Genomic DNA, 23,445 nt, shown 5'->3' on the forward strand with positions numbered 1-23,445 from the left:
TTTTACAGATTTTTGACAAAACTGTGACCTAGATTTTACAGACTAGTTTCCTATTATATTTTTATTAACTGACAGTCCTTCAAGCAATAGTTGAAATGATAAAATTGTTTACAACAACTATTTTTAAAAGTAAATTGATAAAAAAAAGTAGTTGTCTCCCTTGTTCTCCAACTTCATAATCCAAGTATTTACCTGCAAAATTGTAATTGATCTAAATTTATAAGAACAAAAGAGCTCATTAAAACCATAAAAGAAATGGCTCCAAAAACAAGGCTAACAAAGACATTATAACAGTTTATTCTTCTACTTTTCAGTCTACACCAAGTTTTAACTGTACTTGTCCCAGTGGATACAGTGGATATTTATGTGAAAAGCCAATAGACTACTGTCAAGATCTGCCTTGTGTAAATGGTGGAAACTGCACATCAATGAGCAATGATTACCAGTGTGTTTGTCCATCAGGTAAACAAATATGTCTGTCTTCATTCATACCTCCTCTCAGGGGGGGGGGGGGGGGTTCCAATTGTACATCAATGAATAATGATTACCAGTGTGTTTGTCCATCAGGTAAATTAATAAATCTTTCTGTCTTTATTTATACCTCCTCTCAGGGGCAGGAGTGTTCCAATTGTACATCAATAAACAATGATTACCAGTGTGTAGGTCCATCAGGTAAATTAATAAATCTTTCTGTCTTCATTTATACCCCCTCTCAGTGGCAGTGGGTTCCAACTACGGTATATGTCCCCATTAAAAAGCATTAATCGTAAAAATAAAAAAGGGAAGTTTCAAGCCCCAGAACAACAACACCCTTTTTGGATCCACCACTGTCCTACTATTTTCTTTACTTTTTAAAAATGCATGACTCGGATATATAGTTTGGGAATTCTTATTTTAATCTCTTTAAACAAAACAAATCCCTGGTACGTTTCACAATAGATAGAGATCCTAGTCATGAGCATGTCAATACATTAGTTGTTAAAAAATGATAATTTTAAGCGGTATTAAATTCAGAAAACAGTAAGATACTTCAACAACAACTGCTGGTTAAGTGTGTTCTACACATCATACTTTAGTGTTATATCTATTGTTGTTGATGATTGTTAATGTTGAGACTTATCTTTTATAGGATATTCTGGTAAGAACTGTTCAGTAGATATTGATAACTGCAGTGCAGGCACCTGTCAGAATGGAGGGACATGTATAGATATGGTGGACGACTTTATATGTAATTGTACCGATAGTAAGTAAAAACCTTTTACATACATGTACATGTCAAGATATGTATTTTTGAAATATATATATTATAGAAATATAGAAATATTTCAATTGGTTTTGTCATGGTGACTGCAGATGGTATACCAGTACAGTACTGTAGTATATCAGTAATATATTGACTGAGCTCATTGCAATTATTTAATTTTTTACAAAAAGAACTTCTTAAGTGCCAGTCTGCCTAAGAATCAGGCAGTGGTGAAAACATGACCAAAAAAACCCACCCTATTTGACATTAATTTCAGTTCATAATATGTACTTATGCACAAAAATAACATTCATTTCCATTTTCTGTTCTGGTAATAGAAGATACAATTTGGTTGAAATGCACTAGAAATTAACAAATAAGGGGAGATAACTCTGTAATTTGCTATCATTCTAACCAATTTTCTAACCGAGTTATTTGATATTACCAGACAAACACAAACGAAAGACTAATACTTTTTAACTCTGGATTATGGTTAGTATTAAATAGCATGATTAGCACGGTGGGTTTTTTTCTAATCATGTTTTAATTTTTACCTAAATTGCCTGATTCTTACAAAGACTGGCACTTAATGATTGAAAACACTGAAAATTGACAATGATAGAATAAATGTATAGCATCAGCATCAAAACATTAAAATACTTAATTTTTCATTTCTCATATTCTTACATGATTTATCCTTTTCCTGACTGGTTGATTATTTTTATTTAATCAATGTATATGGTACGTTTGATATCAGTTCTTCATTGGTCAAAATTGATTTTGAGGTCAAATCTTCTTGCTTTCCTCTGAATTTCTTATTGTGATGTCATGAAAAAAGGTGACCATGCCTGATGACGTCCCACAGAAAGAGCACATCTTTTTCCAGATCATTTGAAAAGAAGGAATAATTTAGCTGTATATTGTTTAAAAATCAATTAGAGAAACAGATTCCACAACCAAATCTTGTGTAATATGATATCTATCCCTCTCAATAGTTAAATTTTAAATATTTATACTGCTCTGCCAGCTTCAAATTTTAAATTTGAAAATTCAACTGTCTTGAGTGGATAAATATCCTATCATAGTCGATGCAGTGGTAGAATCTATATTTATCCTTTTCCTGACCTGTTGATTATTTTTATTTAATCAATGTGTGGTTCTTTTGATTTCAGTTCTTCATTGGTCAAAATTCGATTATGACGTCAAATATTCTTGCTTTCCTCTTAAATTCTTATTGTGATGTCATGAAAAAAATTCAATCATGCCTGATGACGTCACATAGATAGAACACATTTTTTTTCAGGTCTTTCAAAAGGAAGATTGAATTTGTCTTCATATTGTTTAAAAATCATTAGAAAGACAGATTCCACCAACAAATCTCGTTTAATATGATATACAATGTATATCCACCGGACAGTTAAATTATAAATATTTAAAAAGCTTGGATAGCCTTACGTGTTAAATTTGAAAATTTAACTGTCTCGGGTGGATATAAATCATATCACACTCAATGCAGTGGTAGAATCTATATTTAGCACATTGTTTCAATATTTCACTGAATTTTGCAGGTTGGCAAGGAAAACATTGTCAGGTTGATGTTGATGAATGTGAAACACAACCTTGTCAGAAAGGAGGAAAATGTCAAAATTCACTAGGATCATTTAAATGTGACTGCTATGAAACAGGATACACAGGTAATTACTTAAAGTGACATTATCTAATTAGGGGTTAGAGGACAGGTAGCAAGGGCAGGCGCGGATCAAGAGGGGGGGGGGGGTTCCGGGGGTTGAAACCCCCCTTTTTTTTGGCCGATCAATGCATTTGAATGGGAGAATATAACTGGAACCCCCCTTTACTCTGGGTTGGGAACCCCCCTTTTTAAAATGGCTGGATCCACCCCTGAAGGGGGAGGGGATACAATTTGTCTGTGATTATACTGGTAGAGGATACAGAAGTTATGATTTCTATAACATATGAGCTAAGTCAGATACCAGTAGAAATCGACCTATGCAAGATTACTATCATCAGTTATCCTATTTTTGGGTGAAAAAATATCTATTCAAATCTGTTACTCTGAAAATTGAGTTGTTATAATAAACAACCCTATAAAATAGACCAAATTTATCTTTCATTCCATATTTGAATTTTCAAAAATTTATCAAAGTCTTATACAACACATGTACATGTATATGTGCACTTGCATTAAATCTTATAGGCCTGGCAATGCTAATTTTTCCATCTAATTCACTGACCAAATTCCAAGGATATTTCAAGGAAACATTTGAAATAAATTCATATTATAATTTGGAGTCATTAATGAGACATTTTTTGAAGTACTGCACTGTAAGTTATGTTACAGCAATGTAATAGCCCTGAAGAAGTTGTTACTTGCTTTATCACATCATAATTACATTCAATTTAGAATGACCATCTCAATCTCAAAGTCAATATGATCAGTTTGCTGGGCCTCAATGGCAGAGTGATCTAAGTAGTTACTACTGTAATCAATAACTAGTCAACACTGAGGTTGTGAGTTTGAACCCCTCTCAGGCAGGTGCACTCGACTCCGATCTTAAATGACTAGTATTGTGAGTTTTCCTATCAAAGGTCTTTGGTTTTCTCTTCCTCCAACAATAAAAACTGGACCCCACGAAATAGCACAAAAGCATTGCTTTAAAGTGGCGTTAAAACACAGAAAATCAAATCAAAATATTTTTCTAATTTTAGATAAGTATTGTAACATTGACCTGAATGAATGTGAATTAACGCCATGTCAAAATGGAGGACAATGTACAAACTTTGAGGGAGATTACAATTGTTCTTGTACGCTGGGGTATGAGGGTAAAAACTGCAGTAACCCTAACTGTGACCTTGTATCTTGTCAAAATTCTGGAACCTGTGGGATAGCTAACAACCAATGGAAATGTTCATGTCAGCAGTATTATTTTGGTAAGTTGATATTTATATAGACATAATGTTTTTTCTGTAAACAATGAAAATTTCATGCTAAAATTTTACAGACTTCATTTAAATGACTTGTTTCATGTTTGCTTTCTTGTTTTTGTGTAAAAGATGTAAAAAAATCTTCTGACATCCAATTACAGATTTACTTTTGCAGATGGTTGATTTGCACTTCAGACCTCTCCACTGCAGCCCCTCCCTAAAAAAAGCTAACAAAAATTTATAACCTTTTGGCAAAGTTTATGACTTATCTCCCTTTACAGTAGAAATTCTCCTTGGCCACATATCACAATTCCTCCATTAGTTCTTAATTAAGTTTTGTCTAATTAAAAAGGAATGCACCTGCTCTGTCTGTCAAATTTTGTGTGTGTGCATTGTACAGTGCAAGTCCAAAAATATATCCAACTTTCAGAAAAATTGCACTCCTGCATCTTACAAATTTAGCCAATACACATCCATATCTCTATGAACATGTCCAGAGATCTTCCAAAACTTGTTTATTACCTTTTTGCACCTGTCCTAAACACTGTTTTCATATAAACATGTTTTAAAATACAACATAAAAAAAAAGAAACGAATAAAAAAGGGGGGGGGAAAAAAAGTAAAGAAATAATACACTTTAATTCAAGGGAACTATATTTGATTGGTGGACAGTGAAAAACCAGGTCATTAATTAAAAAAAATATCATTACTTAATAGAATGAAATTCAAAACAGTGTGGCTTTGGCCATTGATTGACACATTAAAATGATCCATTGACTGGGACAATTTAGGTGAACGTTTGTATGTAACGACAACTGCTCACTATGTACTTTTTAAAGACACTTAAGCTATGGGGTCACCAAAGGTTCTCAACACCTTAATGAAGTAATTCGAAAAACTAATCAGAAATGACACGATGTTTTGATTTATATCAATTATATAAATCAAAACATAAAGGTTATTTCCGATTAATTTTTTGAACTATTTTATAATTAAAGGCGTTAAGAAACCTTTGGTGACCCCACAGTTTAAATGTCTATCGTAGGTACGTTGTGAACAGTGGTCGTTACAGACAAACATTCATGTAAATTGTCCCAGTCAATGGATGACTTTAATGTGTCAATCAATGTCCACAGCCACACTGTTTTGAATTTCATTCTATTTAAACTTTTCACTAAAATATTAAAACAAAACACTATAGAAGACTTGTAAACTCAATGAACCAAGAAATTGATAGGACTTGCTTTAAATTAAAAATAAGAAATAAATTGACATATCATGATTTGATTTTATATTATACTTAAACATATGTAGCATTTGACAGCTGTCTGAAATACTTGATATCAATAATGAACAATTACTTTCTTATTGATTTACTGGAAAACCTTGGAATTTTTATCCACAATAGTACAACGCACTAAAGGAAATATCTATAAAATATATCATTATTTTTTGTTGACAAAATGATCATAACGATATTATGGAAATTGGAAATCTTGTAAACTTAGTAAGTGATATAATTGATAATATTTCACCGTTATTTTATATTTTGAAGTATCTTTATTTCTTCACTCACAATTCTTACCAAGCAGGTCATACAGGTTTTCCTCAAAAATTAAATGTATGGTAGTAAAATTTAAGGAAGTATATTCTTTCAGTTGGTGAATGGGTCATTAAATTATATTTGAAGGTCTTAAAGCTAAATGCTAAACTTTGTGGTAACAATAAATTGCTCTTGGATGAATCCTTCATTCTAATTTATATGAGAGCCTTGATTCTATATAATATAAGTGATTGAGGCAGCACAGAGATTTCCTTTGTAGTACATAAAGCATCAATCTTTTATAGCAAGTTTTTTTTGTGGTTTCATATAAATAACAATCATTGCTTTAAACTATAAAAAGGACAGACTTTAAATAGCTTTCCGTAATTCTCAGTCAAATCTTTTTTATTGTGGATAATCCTTTCACTTGGTTGACCGAGTACAGTACACGTTTTTACCTGTGTCTACCTGTGCTTTGATGTAGATTTATCTCGTTAACTACTCAAGTGTAAAAGGTATTACATAGACATACAGTTTTGATGAGTAACATATCGTTATCATAAAAGGCCATATATGGAACATATGATTAACGTGTTTGTGTCTTATGTCAAGTAAGAAAACTTTCACCTTCTTCACACATTTAAATCAAAGTTATTTTTAGCACCTGTAAGGTCATATTTATGATCAAAGTGAGTGAATAATTCAATATGCACTTTTCAAGTTGATAAGGAAATTTTTGTCCATGAATTTGTTCCATTTAAATTTGATGCCAGTTCACTTTTAAATTCAATATACCAAGGGGCACTTCAAAGATGTATTAACTCTTTTACAAATTTTGTCAACCAAGGGTTTGTTTAGAAAGACAAATTCTCAAATCAATCATGAGTAAAAGAAAAGCAGAGAAATCAGAAAACACAACTAAGACACTGTATTGATACTATAACATTAAATGTACAAAGCATGGTAACTCCAGGAATAAACTCCCTCAGCTGCATTTGGCCAAATATTTGTCAATTTTTTGTCCTCTATAATGCCTTTGCACTTCGTACTCGATTTGGCTTTAACTTTATGATTGAAGTGTTACTGATGATGAGTCTTTTGAAGATAAAATGTGCTTCTGACATACAAAAATTATAAGACAGGTATCTTTGTTCAGTTTTTTTTCACAATTTAAAAATAATATATCTCAATGTTTGGAAGGAACCAGATTTCATATATAACATTGTTCAAGTTAAATGTGTCAATGTTTATAGCAGTTGTGGTAACAGAATCTGTAACCATTTAATTCTTATTGTTACTTTGGTGCAGATTTAATAACTTCTCTTAAACAGCAAAAGTAGCTGAAAGAATACTTTCCTGATTTTTGTTTTGTGTCCAATAGCACTGCCTTTGGATCAAAGATGGCCATCATAGCAAGAGTTCACCAATTTTTTCCTCATCTCTAATACATGGACTAACTAGAACAGTGAAAAATAGTATATGAAATCTCCTTTCCAAATAAATGTAACCTTATATAAAAATAAGTCTTTTGTAATAAGTAGATTATAAAAAAATTTTAAATACTGTACGTGTGAATCAATTTTTAAAAATTGAAAATAACATTAACTTAATCAGGACTTTTTACGATGAATTAAAAAAATTGATGACATAGTAAGTAAGAATTTATTTTCTAATAATGTTGATTCATTTATTTTGGTCGGTAAACATTTTCGTGGATATTATAAGATTGTGGTTTTACAAACATCTTCTTGGGATTAGAAGGCTTTAGAATTATTTTTGTTAGTTGAAATTTTAAATTTGAGGTTAACCTGTACCCACCTAATCGACGAAAATTGGTATCCATAAAATTCACAGAAGAACGAAGATAATTAACTGTAATGATGAATTTTGTATTTTCTGGCTATATCGTAAATATCTGTGTATTATTTACTGTTTAATATAATGGGAAAATTATGTATCACAATAGAAGGTGAACACAAAAATGTAAAACAAAAGACAATGTTTTCCTTGGAGCGATATGTATACATATGATAGAATCCAGGTAATTAGAGGTGTCCAGTTTGTTTAAAATATTATGTCAGGTGATTATGGGATGTATTTATTTCCCAAATTTTCAAGTACTATTTGTCTGTTATTGGGTAAGTTAAGTTTTATTTTTTAAATATAAACAAAAGCTTTTTTTTTTTTAAAGCGTATTTAGACACAGCAAGCAATTTCATGTAATTTTTTGTAAATTTCATGATACAAAAACTGTCATAATCAGTCAAAAGTTGTATTATTACACAATACTTGCAGAATATTATAATTATTTTCTTCTTAAAAAATTGGATATTTTAACCCTAACCCCCTCTGTCCCTTAAAAAAGTTGGCAGTAAAATTGAGAATTATTTAAAAAAAAATACTTTAAAATGAAAAGTATCAAATTTTTGACTCTTTCATTATAGAATCAGTCATTGGAGACTTTTAGGTTCATTATGCAATTTTCAAGATTAATTTCACTGTGAAAATTCAACAAGTAGAATAATTTGCTAACAATACAGTTATGTAATTGTGTAATAGACTTCAAACTGTGTGCATTGATTGTTTTAACCAGTAAATTCAGTGATTTTGAGATAACGTTGGATACCTGAATGGCTCCTAGGGGCATATAGGTGTTCACTATGACATACAGGAAGTTTATAAAGGACATTTTGTCATCTGTTTAAGGAGATATTTATTTCATTTTACTATTGTAAGTTGTATTGTTTTATTTATTTAAATATCTAAAGAAGTAACAGAAGTAATAGAATTTTATAGTCTTTTATGATAAATTGAATTTATAACTTATTTGTATACTGAAACTTATGGAGTCTAAGGATTATAATAAACTTTGGGTATCTCATTGAACGCATGGAAAAGTAAATACATTGTTAACAGAAATTATAAGTCTCAATGTTTTATAGTACAGATTAGCCATCTGATAAATATTATTGGTCTTTTTTTGCCATAAATTTAAATCTCCAAGCAGACTTTCCCATAAGGGTTTCATAAGTTTTCCTTTCCCAGCAGATCCCAGACAGGAAGTTTTCTAGTGTATTAATTCTTACTTTTGTGATAAAAAGCAGGATTGTTTTGTACATAAATTAGCCTTTTTATAAGTTTTCTTGTTTGAATTGTTTTACATTCGCCATTTCAGAGCCTTTTATATCTAGCTGTGCCGTATGGATTTTGCTTATTGTTAAAGGCTGTATGTTGACCTTTATTAATTCTTACTTCTTTATTTGGTCTCAATTCAATGTTGAGTTGTCTCATTTGGCAGTCATACCACATCTTCTTATTTATATATATGTAATTAGGAGTAAAAAGTAATTATCTGAGGGGTTTAGTACCTAAAATCAACTCAAAACCCTGAATATCGGAAAATTCTTAAAAAATCGTGTAAATATTTGATGTTACTAAATGGACAATGGAATAATATTTTAACCTAGAATAGCAGTTAAACTTGGTTATCAAAATCAATACATTTATTATACTTAAGTAATACTTTTCTGCAATAAATTTATGATTTTATAAAATTTATAACTGCATTAATGGACCTCCCTTAGGGAAATACCGATACATGTCATAAGTAAAGCAAATGAGTAATTGAGAAGTATATATACTGATATATTATAACAACATTGCTGAAGGTATGTTATCCTAATTGTAAATGTCTGATACTAATGGACAAGTCACTATGCTCTCAGAGAAAAAAAATCACCTTTATTGTTTCAGAATCTTACTGATAACTTTCTTCAAAGCTTTTTAAAAATTTAATTATAATTGACTGCATTTACTTTATTGTTAAAAGAACGTAACAAATCTTACTGACAAATTCCTTTATAGCCAAGGTGGTTTCCTTTTAAATTTTTTTTTAATTTAAAATTGACAGCATTTTAATTTTTGTTATTGCGGTTCGTAAAAATAAGATATAACTGCAAAAAGATTATGTATGGAATATCAAGTTGGTAACCAGAACATCAACTGAGACAGCATTTAATTTTTGTACACCCTCTCATAATCTATGAAAGTAACTTGTATTTTTTAAGATACTGCACTTTCCTTATAACAAGATAATCAAAAATGACTGCTTGATAAGATACAGTTAAACCTGATAAATTAAATCTTGCATAAACCGAAAAACCCTCTATTAACAAATAACAAATAATGATCTCAAGTCCAGTCATATTAAATTTTATGTATTGTGGACCTGATTAAACCCAACATCTGCCAAAACCAATCAAAATCTTAAGCCCCGAAGACTGGTCCTGTAAATACAGGTTTCACTGTACCATTTAAAAGAAAACCTCTGCAAGAGCTTCAAGGCCGTTCAATCATCTAATGTTAGTCTTTGAAGCAGTTTGAAAAAAAAGGTTGCATTATGGTATTTACTCACTCCATATATGTTGTATTAGGTCACTAGCACAGTGTATTTCAGATTTATCTTACCAATTAACTATTTTAACATGTGACTTAAGTTGCCCCTCAAAGTGATCAATTCTTCATTATAAAGCACCTTCTTACATTGGTCTATCTAACTTGTGAGCTGTTAATGTGTTTTCTGCATTAATTTCAATGGTCCATCAACAATTTCTAAGTCTGTTGTCTGGGTAAAACATTTCAAATTTTCCTCACTGCTGTGTTGTTTTTATAAAGGGATGTAACACCACTACTAACTGTGTATTGAAATTAAACACATCCCCTATCCAAATATTAAATATACAGGGACTCCACATGGTCACTTTTAACCAATGATATTCCAAGAAATTTATAGAGAGCAAGAGCTAGATAAATATATTTATATATTTATCTAGAATGTAATTTCAGATTTTTATTATGCCCGCGTCACACTGTCCCGATTTTTATATACGATGGACACCCGAATGCGAAAATTGTAAGTTCGTACGAAGTTGGTCCCGATCTCGTTAAAATACGCAAAAGTGACCGAAGCAAGTACGATGAATAACGAAGTCTATACGATGGTGCCGAAATTATATACGATAGCAAAAGATGGACATACGAAGGTTAACCGAAGACGGGTATTTAAGCTTCATATCTCAACCGAAGCCTACACGATGGATCACGAAGCTACACGATGGATTACGAAGGCTACTGTACGATGAATTACGATGATGGCGCGATGGCCATACGATGTCTAAAAGACGTCGTGTACAGCTTGGACACTCTAGAACCAAAATGCTCAAAACTTGGTATGGTGTTACTCGTTAAGAATATCTTAAGCGCTATTGACTTTAAAGTTCAAAGGTCAAGGTCACAGTGGCAGTTGTAATACAAGGCAATATCAACCTTGTGGACACTCTAAAACCAATATGATTCAAAAGATTTTAACCACATTTGGTATATTGTTCCTTCTTGTAATGATCTGACATTTTTTACGTTCAAGGCCAAAGGTCAAGGTCATGCAGATGGACTTGTTTTTTCTCCTTGAAATAGCATAATACACAGGAAATTGGTTGCTCATTTTTTTACCTGCTGGTTCTAAAGACAATATTAAAGGTATTTCCAGTTACTGAATGTTTTGGTTGATTTCTAAAAAAATAGTTTATGTATCAAATATGCATATTCAATTTAACATTTTCTGCATGTGTCATATACAAATATAGCGTCCATATTTGTCCCCAATATGTTACATACGAGGGGATGCCACGCTCGGCATTGCAATGTTTGAACTGTAAAATGTGTGCACTAGTCTGAATAATCACCCATAATTATGCCCATGTTTACTGATCTATCTTAAAGGTAAGGTAATGGGTTCGTTGATCCTTTTTATTCAAAAAGAGCTCTTTCCAGGAGAATATCATAATAATATAGACAAAAGGAAGGATGTGGGGAAAGCAACAAATGCGGCAAAATATGACATATAGAAAACAAAATGGATATGGAGTAAACATTCGTGTGACAACAACTCAGACGATACATAAAAAATCAGAATAATGAAGAAAAAGTTGGTTTCCCTATATACGTGTACCTGCAGTGTTGGGGTACGAGGCGCGTTTATGATTTTCATTATGTTACTTGATATGAAAAATTGACAAAAAAATAATATGTTACTTGTAAAAGTAAATCCTGGGCCTGTAATAGCTGCTTTTCTTGTTCCATTTGAATTAATAGAAACAACGCTGTCGCCTTTCTTGTTCTCATAGAATCATATGATTAAGCCCCATGTTTTGTGAACGTCTTTCTTAACTGTCGTATTAGACTGACCAGTGCATATCGCGCATGGCACTTTAAATGTATTTTAGCGCGAAAATTAACTTACATTTAGCTGGATTTATTGCCGTCGTAGTTCCATCTTGTCGCCTTCGTACTTTTATTCGATGGCAACACGACGGGATTACGAGGTCTTCACGAAGTCGTGTTGCCATCGTAAGACCTTCGGGTAGCTTCGTGATTCATTCGTGTAGACATGGTAATGTCAAAACTGCCCGACGGAAACGATGGAAACACGAATGCAATACGATGTTCAAAGATGCATTCCCGGTTACATTACGATGGTGAGGATGGTGATACGAACTCAATACGAACCCTCAACATCGGACGCACCTTCGGGGATTTTTTAACATGTTAAAAAATTTAGAACCCTTCCCCAAGTTGTCCCCGAAGGCTAGAAAAAGTGGCCGATGGTTCTATGATGGTTAAAGATGGCACTACGAATAGCCCGATCTGGATACGATCAGTCAGGATTTTGAAATTTTCCATCGGCGTAAAAATCGGGACAGTGTCACGCGGGCATTAAGAATTAAACCAAGAATTGTAATCAAATAATGTGACCTAGCTATGTAATTATTTTTATTTGAATTGTAGGTCAGTTGTGTGAATCAAAAGGAAAGTGCGCTGACAATCCATGCCATCAGAATAATACAGCATACTGTTATCAAGAAGACAAAGTTAACGGATTTTACAACTGTACTTGTAAAAGGGGTAGGAACATATTATTTAAAAGACATATTTACAGTGTGTGTTATAACATGTATTGATCAATATGAATACCAAAGCTTTTTTTAGATTTTATATATTGAGTAGTTACAAACTACAAAACATAAGCTCTTTAGAGCTTTTATACCAATATGTACAAACAAAAATAACAATATAAAAAGCATAATTAGACAAGCAAATTAAAATAAGAGAAGTACACATTAATGTAATGTAAGCATAGCACAAACATGGCAACAATAAATCATGGAGGAAAGGTACCAGATGGGCATTCAAACTCACAAATCGAAAATAAACTGACAACACTATGGTTTAAAAAAAAAGGAACAAGAATGTGTCCACAGTACACGGATGCACCACTCGCACTATCATTTTATATGTTTAGTGGACTGTGAAATTGGAATAAATTCTCTAATTTGGCATTAAAATTAGAATGATCTTATCAAAGGGAACATGTATACTAAGTTTCAAGTTGATTGGACTTCAACTTCATCAAAAACTACCTTGACCAAAAACTTTAACCTGAAGCGGGACAGACGGACGAACGGACTCACAGACCAGAAAACATAATGCCCCTCTACTATCGTAGGTGGGGCATAAAAAGACAAACAAACAAACAATAGTACACAAAACACAACATAGAAAATTAAAGGCTAAGCAACAACTGGGGGTGATCTCAGGTGTTCCTGAAGGGTAAGCAGATCCTGTTCCTTATGTAGCACCCATCTTGTTACTTATGTTAGTACAAACCTGGTAACAAGTCTAAATTAGTTAGTCACATCTGTGAAAATGGGAGGGATTGTAGTTACAACATAAGGAACATATTTGCTATCATCTGTGAAACAGATATTCTATAACGGTCAACCAACTTGTGATGTGAAAAGGTACTTGTTGTTTTTGTTGAAGACTTTATGTTTTTAAAGATTACAAAATTTGAGGCATGTCTCAGTAACTGATTTTCAGTTGAAAAGTATGAAAGGTTGAATCTCAGCTAGAGGGATGCTTTCAATCAATTACATCTTAGTGCTGATTAAAAAAATAGTTGATAGTCCAATTGATACATTAAGATTATGAGATTTCAAAATGATACTAGTAAATAGATAGCAGAAAGTTAAAAATATATCTGGAAGCATTTTTTACCTAACAAGCTAGATGATACCTATCCATAAATAAGTATTTTCATATATATGCTGAACTTAGGGCAGTAAATTGATAACAGCAGAAGTGCAATATTCTGTTGAAAAAAATAAAAGGATTTTAGGAATGTTAGCATATTTAACAATTTTTAATTTATTGCAGGATGGAAAGGTACCCATTGTGATATTAACATAAATGAATGTGATCTAAGCATCTGTCAACATGGTAGTACCTGTACTGACTTAGATGGTGATTACTATTGTAACTGCATCCCTGGTTATTCTGACAAGAATTGTTCCACTGATATAAATGAATGTCTAACTCGACCATGTAAAAATGGTGGAAACTGCAGTGATCAAGTCAATGATTTTTCCTGTGATTGTAACAACACAGGTAAGTTTAAATGGAAGAAGCTGGGGAGGGTGGGTGGGATTGCTGAGTTTATTGTATCCCATATATCGATGTGTACTTTCAATTTTATCAACCATACTCTAACCCTCCTCTAGGGCACTATTCCTAATAAGCTAAAAAATAAATGTTATATACTGGTAATTGCAAAAACAACAGCCTTATTACTGACAAAACTATTTTCTAAATGTAGATGGCAATCACTGATCTACAGGCTGCTGTCGTAACTTGGGACAGGCACATAAGGGAATGTGGCTGGTCTAAGCATGTTAGTGACCACTACCTACCTACCTATCTTTTTGCTCCTGGTTGCCATAAGATTTCGCCAACCAGTTCTGTCTTTCGCCTTTTTTCGGCTTCTCCCCAAGTCATGTCAAGCTCCTTCTGTTCTAAACCCTCCCCCATATGTTAGAATATGTTTAATTCAACAGAGTTATAAGAGTTCAATTACTGAGTCTGCAGAAACATATTGTTTGTACCTGAGTAAATAAACAAGAACGCATTTGAAAAATAACCATTTTGATTTCAAGAATGTGCATGGAAGCAAACTTTTATTATTTGTATGCAACATATGTGGATTATTTAAATGAAAAGAAAATGTTTGCTTGTTTTAAAGGTTACATTAATAAAACCTGTGAGGAAGATATAGATGAATGTGCCTCTGATACCTGTGTTAACTTTGTCCAGTGTGATAATTCTCCTGGTGACTTCTCATGTACCTGTATTCCTGGATATGAAGGCAAAAGATGTTCTGTAAAGGTACAGTACCAGTATATTGTAAACAACTGTAAATTCAGAAATCATTGCAATGTTTTTATTATTTGCAAAAAATGCGAAAAGGGTGATAATCGCAATAATTAAAACTGGCATTTTGAAATTAGTAAGCTTTAGACACATTGTTATTTTATTATTTAGGTTCAATGTTCTTTAAATATGGGATTGGAGATTTATCTTGAATCACTGTACATGTCCAAAAAGAAGGAAAAGAATGAATGAAAGTTTACACTGTGTAGAACACTACATGAGGATTTGCATAGAGCAATTATCCCTGCATAATATAATTAAGGGGAGATAATTGTGTTTCTGAGACAGGAATATCCTTCTGTGAGTTTATCACATGGTTACTTTTTCTGGATCTGTGTATGGGTAGAATAAGCATGATATTGACCTTAAAGTTGGTCATGTGTAACGAAGAATGTTAAAAACTTTGTATTCTTTCTTTATATATAGTAATTCACACTTTCATAATACAAATATTCTTGTGACGTCCATTATCACTGAATGCATATTTTTTAAGGGGCCAGCTGAAGGACGCCTCCCGGTGTAGGAGTTTTTCGCTACATTGAAGACTCATTGGTGGCCTTTGACTGTTGTCTGCTCTATGTTCAGGTTGTTGTCGCTTTGACACATTCCCCATTTCCTTTCCCAACTTTATTATGAATGAATTATATCACACATGATTCATCATACAGATATATGAAGATGTGGTGTCAATGAGATAACTCTCCATCCAAGTGACAATGTGTAAAACATAAACCATTATACAAAGTATGGTCTTCAACACAGAGCCAGTCATGCTAAATTGTGAAAGTTATGTTGGCAATACTCATTCTTACTATTTTGCGTGAACCTGTTCACGCTTATATATTGGCGAGTTTTTGATGTGTCTATGGGCCACTCGATATATCTCGGCCGTAATTCCAAATAAAATTCTCGGAACGTCTCAAAAGTTTTCAATCATTTATACAGGTAGTTATCTACTTAAATGAACGGTCCCTCTATGGCTAGGCTACCACGTGACATTACACAATCAAAGCAAATTGGAAAGTAAATGAACAATAAGACTAGATTGCAGTCAATAAATTGTGTCCTTTCTACACAGTTATCTATGTATATAAACATCTTATACTGATGAGTTCTAATAATCTTAGAGATTTATGTAATTTGGATAAAGGACTAGGTTCAGTAAGACCCCTTTTTTGGCCCAAAATATAGCAGTTTTACAAAACTGTGAAAATGTAATCTTTCAGCTATTTATTGGAAAGTAGAATGCTTCTGCTACACAAATATGGGCTGTTTTTGACAATATAATGCACATATATCAGGTAATCATTAAGTCATGCTCAATTACTGAAATCTTCACAATTTTAGCATTTTAGTTAAATTTTAGATGGTTTCTGTCTTAAATGAAAGTGGCCGCATTCGTGTTCATTCATAATATTGAAATGTAAGTTGTATTTGATGATAATACATAACATATATAAAGTTTGAGGATGAACATGGATGCGGCCACTTTCATTTTTGACAAAAAACATCTGAAAAGTGATGATTTTTTGCATATTTGATGGATTTTTCATATTTAAGCTTGAATTGGATCGTTTTTAATGACTTAATCAGTTCAAATATTTCACATAAACTAATTGAATCAATTGAAATAGACACTTGAGTGTTTAAAAAATGTCCAAAATATTTCGTAAGATGGACCTGAAACTTGAGGCCAAAATCGGCCCTTACCGGACCTTCTCCTTTATATTTCATGCACAAAAATTAAGATCTAACATGTTGTAATATATTTCACACTACCTTCTGCTATCTATGTATACTTTGTTATGACTTTGGTAAATAAAAATTATTATTACATATATTAATGTTTTCAGGATCCCTATTACCAAAGAATAGATAATGAAAATGACATTATGTGGTATATCATTGGACCAGTTGTAGCTGTTATACTTATTGCTATTGTTGTTGGTAAGTTTTCTTTAAAATATTTACCGTAAATTTACAGCTTTTTGTTAATTTGTTTTTCTTATTGTGTTAATTGTTTTTATAAAGATTTACCTCCCCTGCACACACTGAGAATTGTTTATACTGGCTGTTAACTAAAACTAGATGTGGATTGTAGTTTAGAAATAATGATTACTGTAAATTCAGAAATTATTGTGAGGTTTTTATTAATGCGAATAATGTAACTAAGTGAGTATCGCGATAATAAGAACTCGCATTCTTATATCTGTTATATATATTTGTATGCAGATTTCCTTGTCGTCAAAATCATTAATCTCGCATATTTGTCAATTTTACAAAATCGCAATAATAAATGCACGCAATAATTTCTGAATTTACAGTAAATCAGTATGGTAAAAGGCGTTAAACTTTTTTTTTTGCCTTCATCATAAGAAGAGTTACTTTTCTGTTGTTTCCATTTCACACACTGTTACAAAATGGTTAATATCTAATGTAATATATGAAATAATCTTAAACTTGAATCAACTTGCATGTTGTTTGTGGACTTTATGATTAGGAAAAGAAAAAAAGTATAACTAAAATACCTAACTCTAAGTTAAATTCAAAGTCAATAAAAACTGTCAAATCAAAGTTTAGACTTTGCCACACAAATAACGAATATAGAAAACAACTTTCATATTCCTGACTTAGTACAGGCATTTCTGGAAAAAAAAGTGACTAAAACCTAGTTTTATAGCTAGCTAAACCTCCCACTTAACAAAATCTATGATCTAAATAATTTCCTATCAACTGATTTGTTCTCTTTAACAGTGATAGTTGTGTTTGTGTTATGTGCTCGCAGTAAAAGGGCAACAAGAGGAACATATAGTCCCAGCAGACAAGAAGTTACAGGGTCCAGAGTAGAACTAGGTCAAGTACTTAAACCACCACCAGAAGAAAGGCTTATATGAAACTTAAATGCAATGAACTTAATTTATGAGATTATATCCTACACATTAATGTGTTGGACTCAGAATATTCAAAATCAAATGATATTCTAAAGACTTTGAAAATGTCTACACTGATGTCGGAGAGTATTAAATGTGCCCATATGACAGTGTCAAGATTCAGGATGAAATTATCATAAAATGTCAAAAATGTGCGACATTTATTACTGTTTTTCAAGAAGGAATGGGGCATAGTCAGATATTCATAGTCAGTTTCAGATTCAAAATGGTAGTATACATTTACCAATCACAATGATATGTGAAAGAGAATGTGCCATTAATGTGCCATTCAAAATATTTTGAACTATTTACTATGCAATCATTATGATTGATTAAATATATGTTGATTAAATGCGGTTTTGAAATAAGCTACAGACAAAAAAGAGTAAAATATGATATTCAGACTCCAGATATTTATAGTAACGCATTGGTATCGGTTTTGTTGAACAAATTAGGTTGTACAGCAATGACACTTCGGTCTCAAACCATATTTCATTTGATGAATTGTACAAATGTGAAACTAAATTTTGATCCAGTATGAATATGCAAACTTTCCTTTAGGAAAATTATAAAATTTAGGAATATTCCAAAGAACAAAAACAGTTGGATTTATTATGAGGTTTAATTAAAAAGAAAAGAACTTTTCATAAAGTTGTTTTTTTCAGTTTATGCAAAGCATATCAGCTGAGGTTGTGAATTTATGTTTTTTTCAATTTTGATTTATTATAACATATCAATAGGTCTTATTGCCTTCTTTGAATGCTAAGTAAATGAGTGGGGTAAAGATTGTGCATAAGTATTTATTGCTTTCATTTACCAAAGTGCTAGTCAAGTCATACCCATTTTATTTTGCCAAAAAGTAAAAATATTAATCAAATTTTAATTTCATCTTGTTTGAATTATTCAAATGAATTTCACCTGACCAGGCACGGCTAATACATTTATTAGTTTGGTACATTGCAACCTTGTTTTTTTATTGTCATTTTATAGACATATTTTGGTGATTAAGGTTGGTGAATAGAGAAAATATTTTACCAAAATTTATGATTTCTGGATATTAATTTTTTTTTTTCAAATATGAAATGTCAGCATGTATGTAAATAAGAAGGTCAACCCTACCAGCTAGGTCAGGTGGATATATAACCTGTTATATAGAAATGTATAAATACCCAAACTATAAGAAAACATTTTGGTTCTATAAAAAGAAAACATTGCCATCTTATTATCATTCCGTTTTGGCTATTCAAGTTCATGCAATTTTTTTCATTATTGCTTAAGTTTCAAAATTGACATGCCTTTTTAATTTATTACAACACAAAATACTCATTTTAAAATATTTTCATAATGAGAGACACTTCCAATCATTTACAGCATTTTAAGAATCACAAATTGTTTGAATTTCATTTAAAAAAAGAGCAATGTATTTAAAATGGTTAAAGCTGATTGCATTGAGTGTGTAGGAAAAGGTAATAACTTTTGTTAGCTTGTTTGCTAGCTTAGTTTAGATTAACTACCATACTTGAAGAGTAGACTAGTGTGACAGATAATCAATTGATCTGTTTGTAGGACTAAACTACTTCAAAAGGAGGGTAGTATACCTAACCAAATAATGACTTCATGGTTCAGCTAGCAAACTAACCAAAGATTCTACCTTTACCTACACACTCAATGCAATCTGCTGTAATAGTTCATCTAAATTGGCAACATGTGATGAACTCACAATTTTATGATATACAAAATTCGTAATCTTTCTATAATTTCAATTTGGTATGAACATGATGCTCTTATGAATATCTATGCTGTCTGTTTAATGCTTTTCTATGTTAGCAAAGCTGGTCTTGTTTCCGTTTTTTGTTTAATCAGAATTTGCTTCCAATATAGCCATTTCCACTTTTAAAATCTTTTTTATTTCAAAGATTAATAATTAGTACTATTGTCATTTGTTTACTAAATAGAATGTTTTCAGATGAAATCACGATTAACTGCATTCAGAAATGCTTCAGACATTAAGAGTTTTTATATTGTGAATATTTATTTGTCATGATTTTTTTCTGTACGATATTTATGTTATATTTTGTAGAATTGGTCATAAATGATTGACCATTATACATTCCTCATCAAAAGGTTGTGCATTGTAAATAGATTTTTATACACTTGTATGATACACTTATACACATTTGTACATAATTTACATATCATAAACACATATCATGTAGAATATTCCATCCATGTAATCTTTTGTTTTAATTCTTAAATTGTCATATTATATTATATTGCGTTATAAATTATATTTTGATTGATAAATATGTATGAAAAAAATGTATAAATTATCAGTTGACACATTTTGTTATGATGATAAAATGATAATTTCACAAGAATGCCTTACAATTTATGAATATTTTCAATGGGGATTTATTGCTAGGCAACTATTCAAAAATAAACAAATTTTGGGGGGTAAAAATTGAGTATTCTCCTTGTTTGGAATATCTTACTTTTTTTTTTGGAGAAGCTGTATAAAAATTTGCTGGTGCCATCTGAGATTGACCATTTCACTCACTTCACATTTTGCATACAATTTCATTTTTTCTTTTTAAAAAATTCTTACCTTAACATGAAATAAGATAGATTGCTTATTGTATGACACTTGTGTCAGAATTCAATTATTGCACTCACAGTTTATGTTTAAATAATTAATTCTAATGCAACAACGTTTGTAACGTTCATTTTGATTGGATAACGTCACTTTTTTACATGGCATCAATTGACAATTGATGCTATGGGACGTACGCGCAAGCGCAGACGGCATATGATAGATTTTAATTACATGTTTTAACGTTGTTTCTGTCAGTTTCATTAGAATGGAGATAACAATATTGTATTTTAAGCTCAGACGGCATCAATTGGGGATTTGATGGTCGCAAATACCCGTTTACTGTCTGCGCTAACGCGTCGCCAGTAAACTTAATTTGTGACCATCAGGTTTATTTATTCAGACAAAGGCTTATATTCACAAAGGGAAATGCTTATAGACAACTGAAGACATTTTCAAAATATATATTTTAAACAAGTTTCTTTTGCATCATAACATAAACTATGGTGCAGATGGTTTAAAGAAATTTTAATACATGGTTTTATATATTTCTTATAATTTATAGAAATAAATATATTTTTCTACGCAGTACTTTTACTCACAATTCATACATTATACAGAGGTGCAGAAGAAAATATTGAATTAAAATATGAATTAATTACTTAATGCAGGATAAATTCACATTTTTTATTTTAAAATGTTTTATAAGGAACTGACATTAATCAATTTTCTGTCTACTAACCTATAATGAATTTCAGTATAACACCTTATCACAAATGTGCTTACTGAGGACAAATTTCATGCAAATATAGGTCACCCATCACAAATCATCTACGAATATCAAAGTTTGCTGGACAAACATTGATTGATGTAATAATGACATGCTTTAAATTCTTCAAGCTGGATGAGAGTCTGATGGGGTTTACAGAATACAGTTGTTAGCAAAATGCGCAGAATAAATAGCAAATATTTTTTTTAGAATAGATAAAAAAAAAAATTAAAAACTAGAGGATAATAGGGTGCTTGAATATAAAGAATAGGGAATAATGGGCAAATTAAATGTAGAATAAAGAATAATAGTCTAAAAATGAAAAATACAGAAATAAAGGACCCCATCTGGACCCTCATGTATATTAGCAAGAGTTTGAAGCTTCACTTATTCTTGATTCATTTGATGAACTGTCAAATATTATAATTAGGTGATAATTACTGAATATTTATCAAGACAGAATTGTATATGTTCTATTTCATAGTATTTCAACATTATTGTCATTATATTCCATGAAATAAATTGAAAATATTTTATTTTTTGAAATAAATATGCAATATTTAATCCATACATCATTATTATCCATGTATCATGTATACAGAAAATTGTTATTTTTTGTACTGCTAACTAATGACCTAGTCATTGAAAAATAAAGAAAATCAGACTAAATAGTGTTTTACTTATTTTATGGTTACAACCAAATGAATGTTTTAATCTCAGACTTATTCTTGAATTGAATTTTAGATTCACACCAACATTTAAATGTTGATGCATCTTTCAAATCTATGATTTTGTTTTTACATATATGTTGTGTCTTAAGCTTGTGTTCCATTATTTGTCTGCTTGTCATTTTCTTTTTTAGCCATGGCGTTGTCAGTTTATTTTTCTATTGTTGAGTTTGAAAGTCACTTTAGTATCTTTCACCCCTCTTTCAAAGAAATAAAGAGCCTTTCTATACATTTATTATATACTTAGTAGTAAATACAGATTCAGAGTCATAAGCAGAATAATCAGTTTCAGACATATTCAATTCTACGAGATCAAGAAGTTTTTTTTAATTTTTCAATCTGAAGTTGGTACAAACGCTATAGTTGATACGGTGTAGTTGATTATAGAAATTCAAACTTCGCCAGGAATCCTCATAGACAAGCCTTATAATGCCAAAGGACAAACTTCAATTCTAAAAGCGTAAATTTATAACTTGGATGAAACAAGGATTTGTATAGTATACAAATCCTTGGATGAAAGGTTGTCAAATTGACACTCATACCGCATCTTATATCTATATGTAGGGTACTATTGATAAGGTTTTCAAACACCAACTCAAACTACCGGTTAACCGGTTAATCGGTCGAACGATTATCCGAGTAACCGGTTAGGCCAAAGTGTACGATTTGACAACACTAATTCCTAGTCAACCCATCTGTCCATTTGTCTCACCCAAAGGGAACAGGCAATTTCGTCTGAATTTGTTTCACACACATATCGTTTCTAAAAGTCTTCAAATCTTTACTGCAATTTACAGTATTATACATTGATATGTGTATATAACTAAAAGATGTAAAAAAAAAAACAACAAAGAAATATAAAAAAATCTTTAAAACAACATCAAAACAAAATGGCAAAATGGCAAAATCAAAATCTAAAACATACAACAACTGTCATATTCCTGACGTGACACAGTCATGTCCTTCTGTAGGAAATGATGGTTTACAATCCTGTAAAAATTCGAAGGCCAAAACTTAGATATAACCTTTTCCGATAGACAAAGATGTCAATTGTAAACAATATATTTACAAGATGTGTTTGAGAGAGCGTCCTATATAGATAAAAAAATAAGAAGATTATTTTGAGATGCAGATGGAATCTTAAGAATACAAAGGAAGATTCGTGGATGACAATGTCCGTTCATTGTTATGCAAGAACATGTAGCAACAAAAAAAGATAATAAACACCTTGAACACATTTATTTTACATATATTTTAATAGGAATCATATTTGTAGCATATAAAGAATATAAAGCATATAAAACATATAAAACATATATCATAAATCTGACGATTGTATTTAGTTTACTTTCACAACACAAAATATATATTTAGTAGA

The 23,445-nt window shown here is 31.3% G+C and overlaps 1 protein-coding gene across 4 annotated transcripts in view; it reads left to right on the forward strand.

Annotated features, from left to right (window-relative positions):
- Positions 1–22,008, forward strand: part of LOC143062923 (uncharacterized) — an 81,244-nt gene extending 59,236 nt beyond the window's left edge. For all 4 annotated transcript variants that reach the window (XM_076234749.1, XM_076234748.1, XM_076234747.1 and 1 more), the window contains 9 exons: positions 315–462; positions 1,130–1,243; positions 2,812–2,937; positions 3,971–4,192; positions 12,573–12,689; positions 14,001–14,231; positions 14,863–15,005; positions 16,904–16,997; positions 17,805–22,008. In XM_076234749.1, the coding sequence (XP_076090864.1) occupies positions 315–462; positions 1,130–1,243; positions 2,812–2,937; positions 3,971–4,192; positions 12,573–12,689; positions 14,001–14,231; positions 14,863–15,005; positions 16,904–16,997; positions 17,805–17,944 (1,335 nt within the window). In that variant the 3' untranslated portion in view covers positions 17,945–22,008. The remainder of the gene's footprint in view (positions 1–314; positions 463–1,129; positions 1,244–2,811; positions 2,938–3,970; positions 4,193–12,572; positions 12,690–14,000; positions 14,232–14,862; positions 15,006–16,903; positions 16,998–17,804) is intronic.
- The last annotated feature ends 1,437 nt before the right edge of the window (positions 22,009–23,445 follow it).

This window comes from Mytilus galloprovincialis, chromosome 2 (genome assembly GCF_965363235.1).
Source record: "Mytilus galloprovincialis chromosome 2, xbMytGall1.hap1.1, whole genome shotgun sequence".
Taxonomy (NCBI): Eukaryota; Metazoa; Mollusca; class Bivalvia; order Mytilida; family Mytilidae; genus Mytilus; species Mytilus galloprovincialis.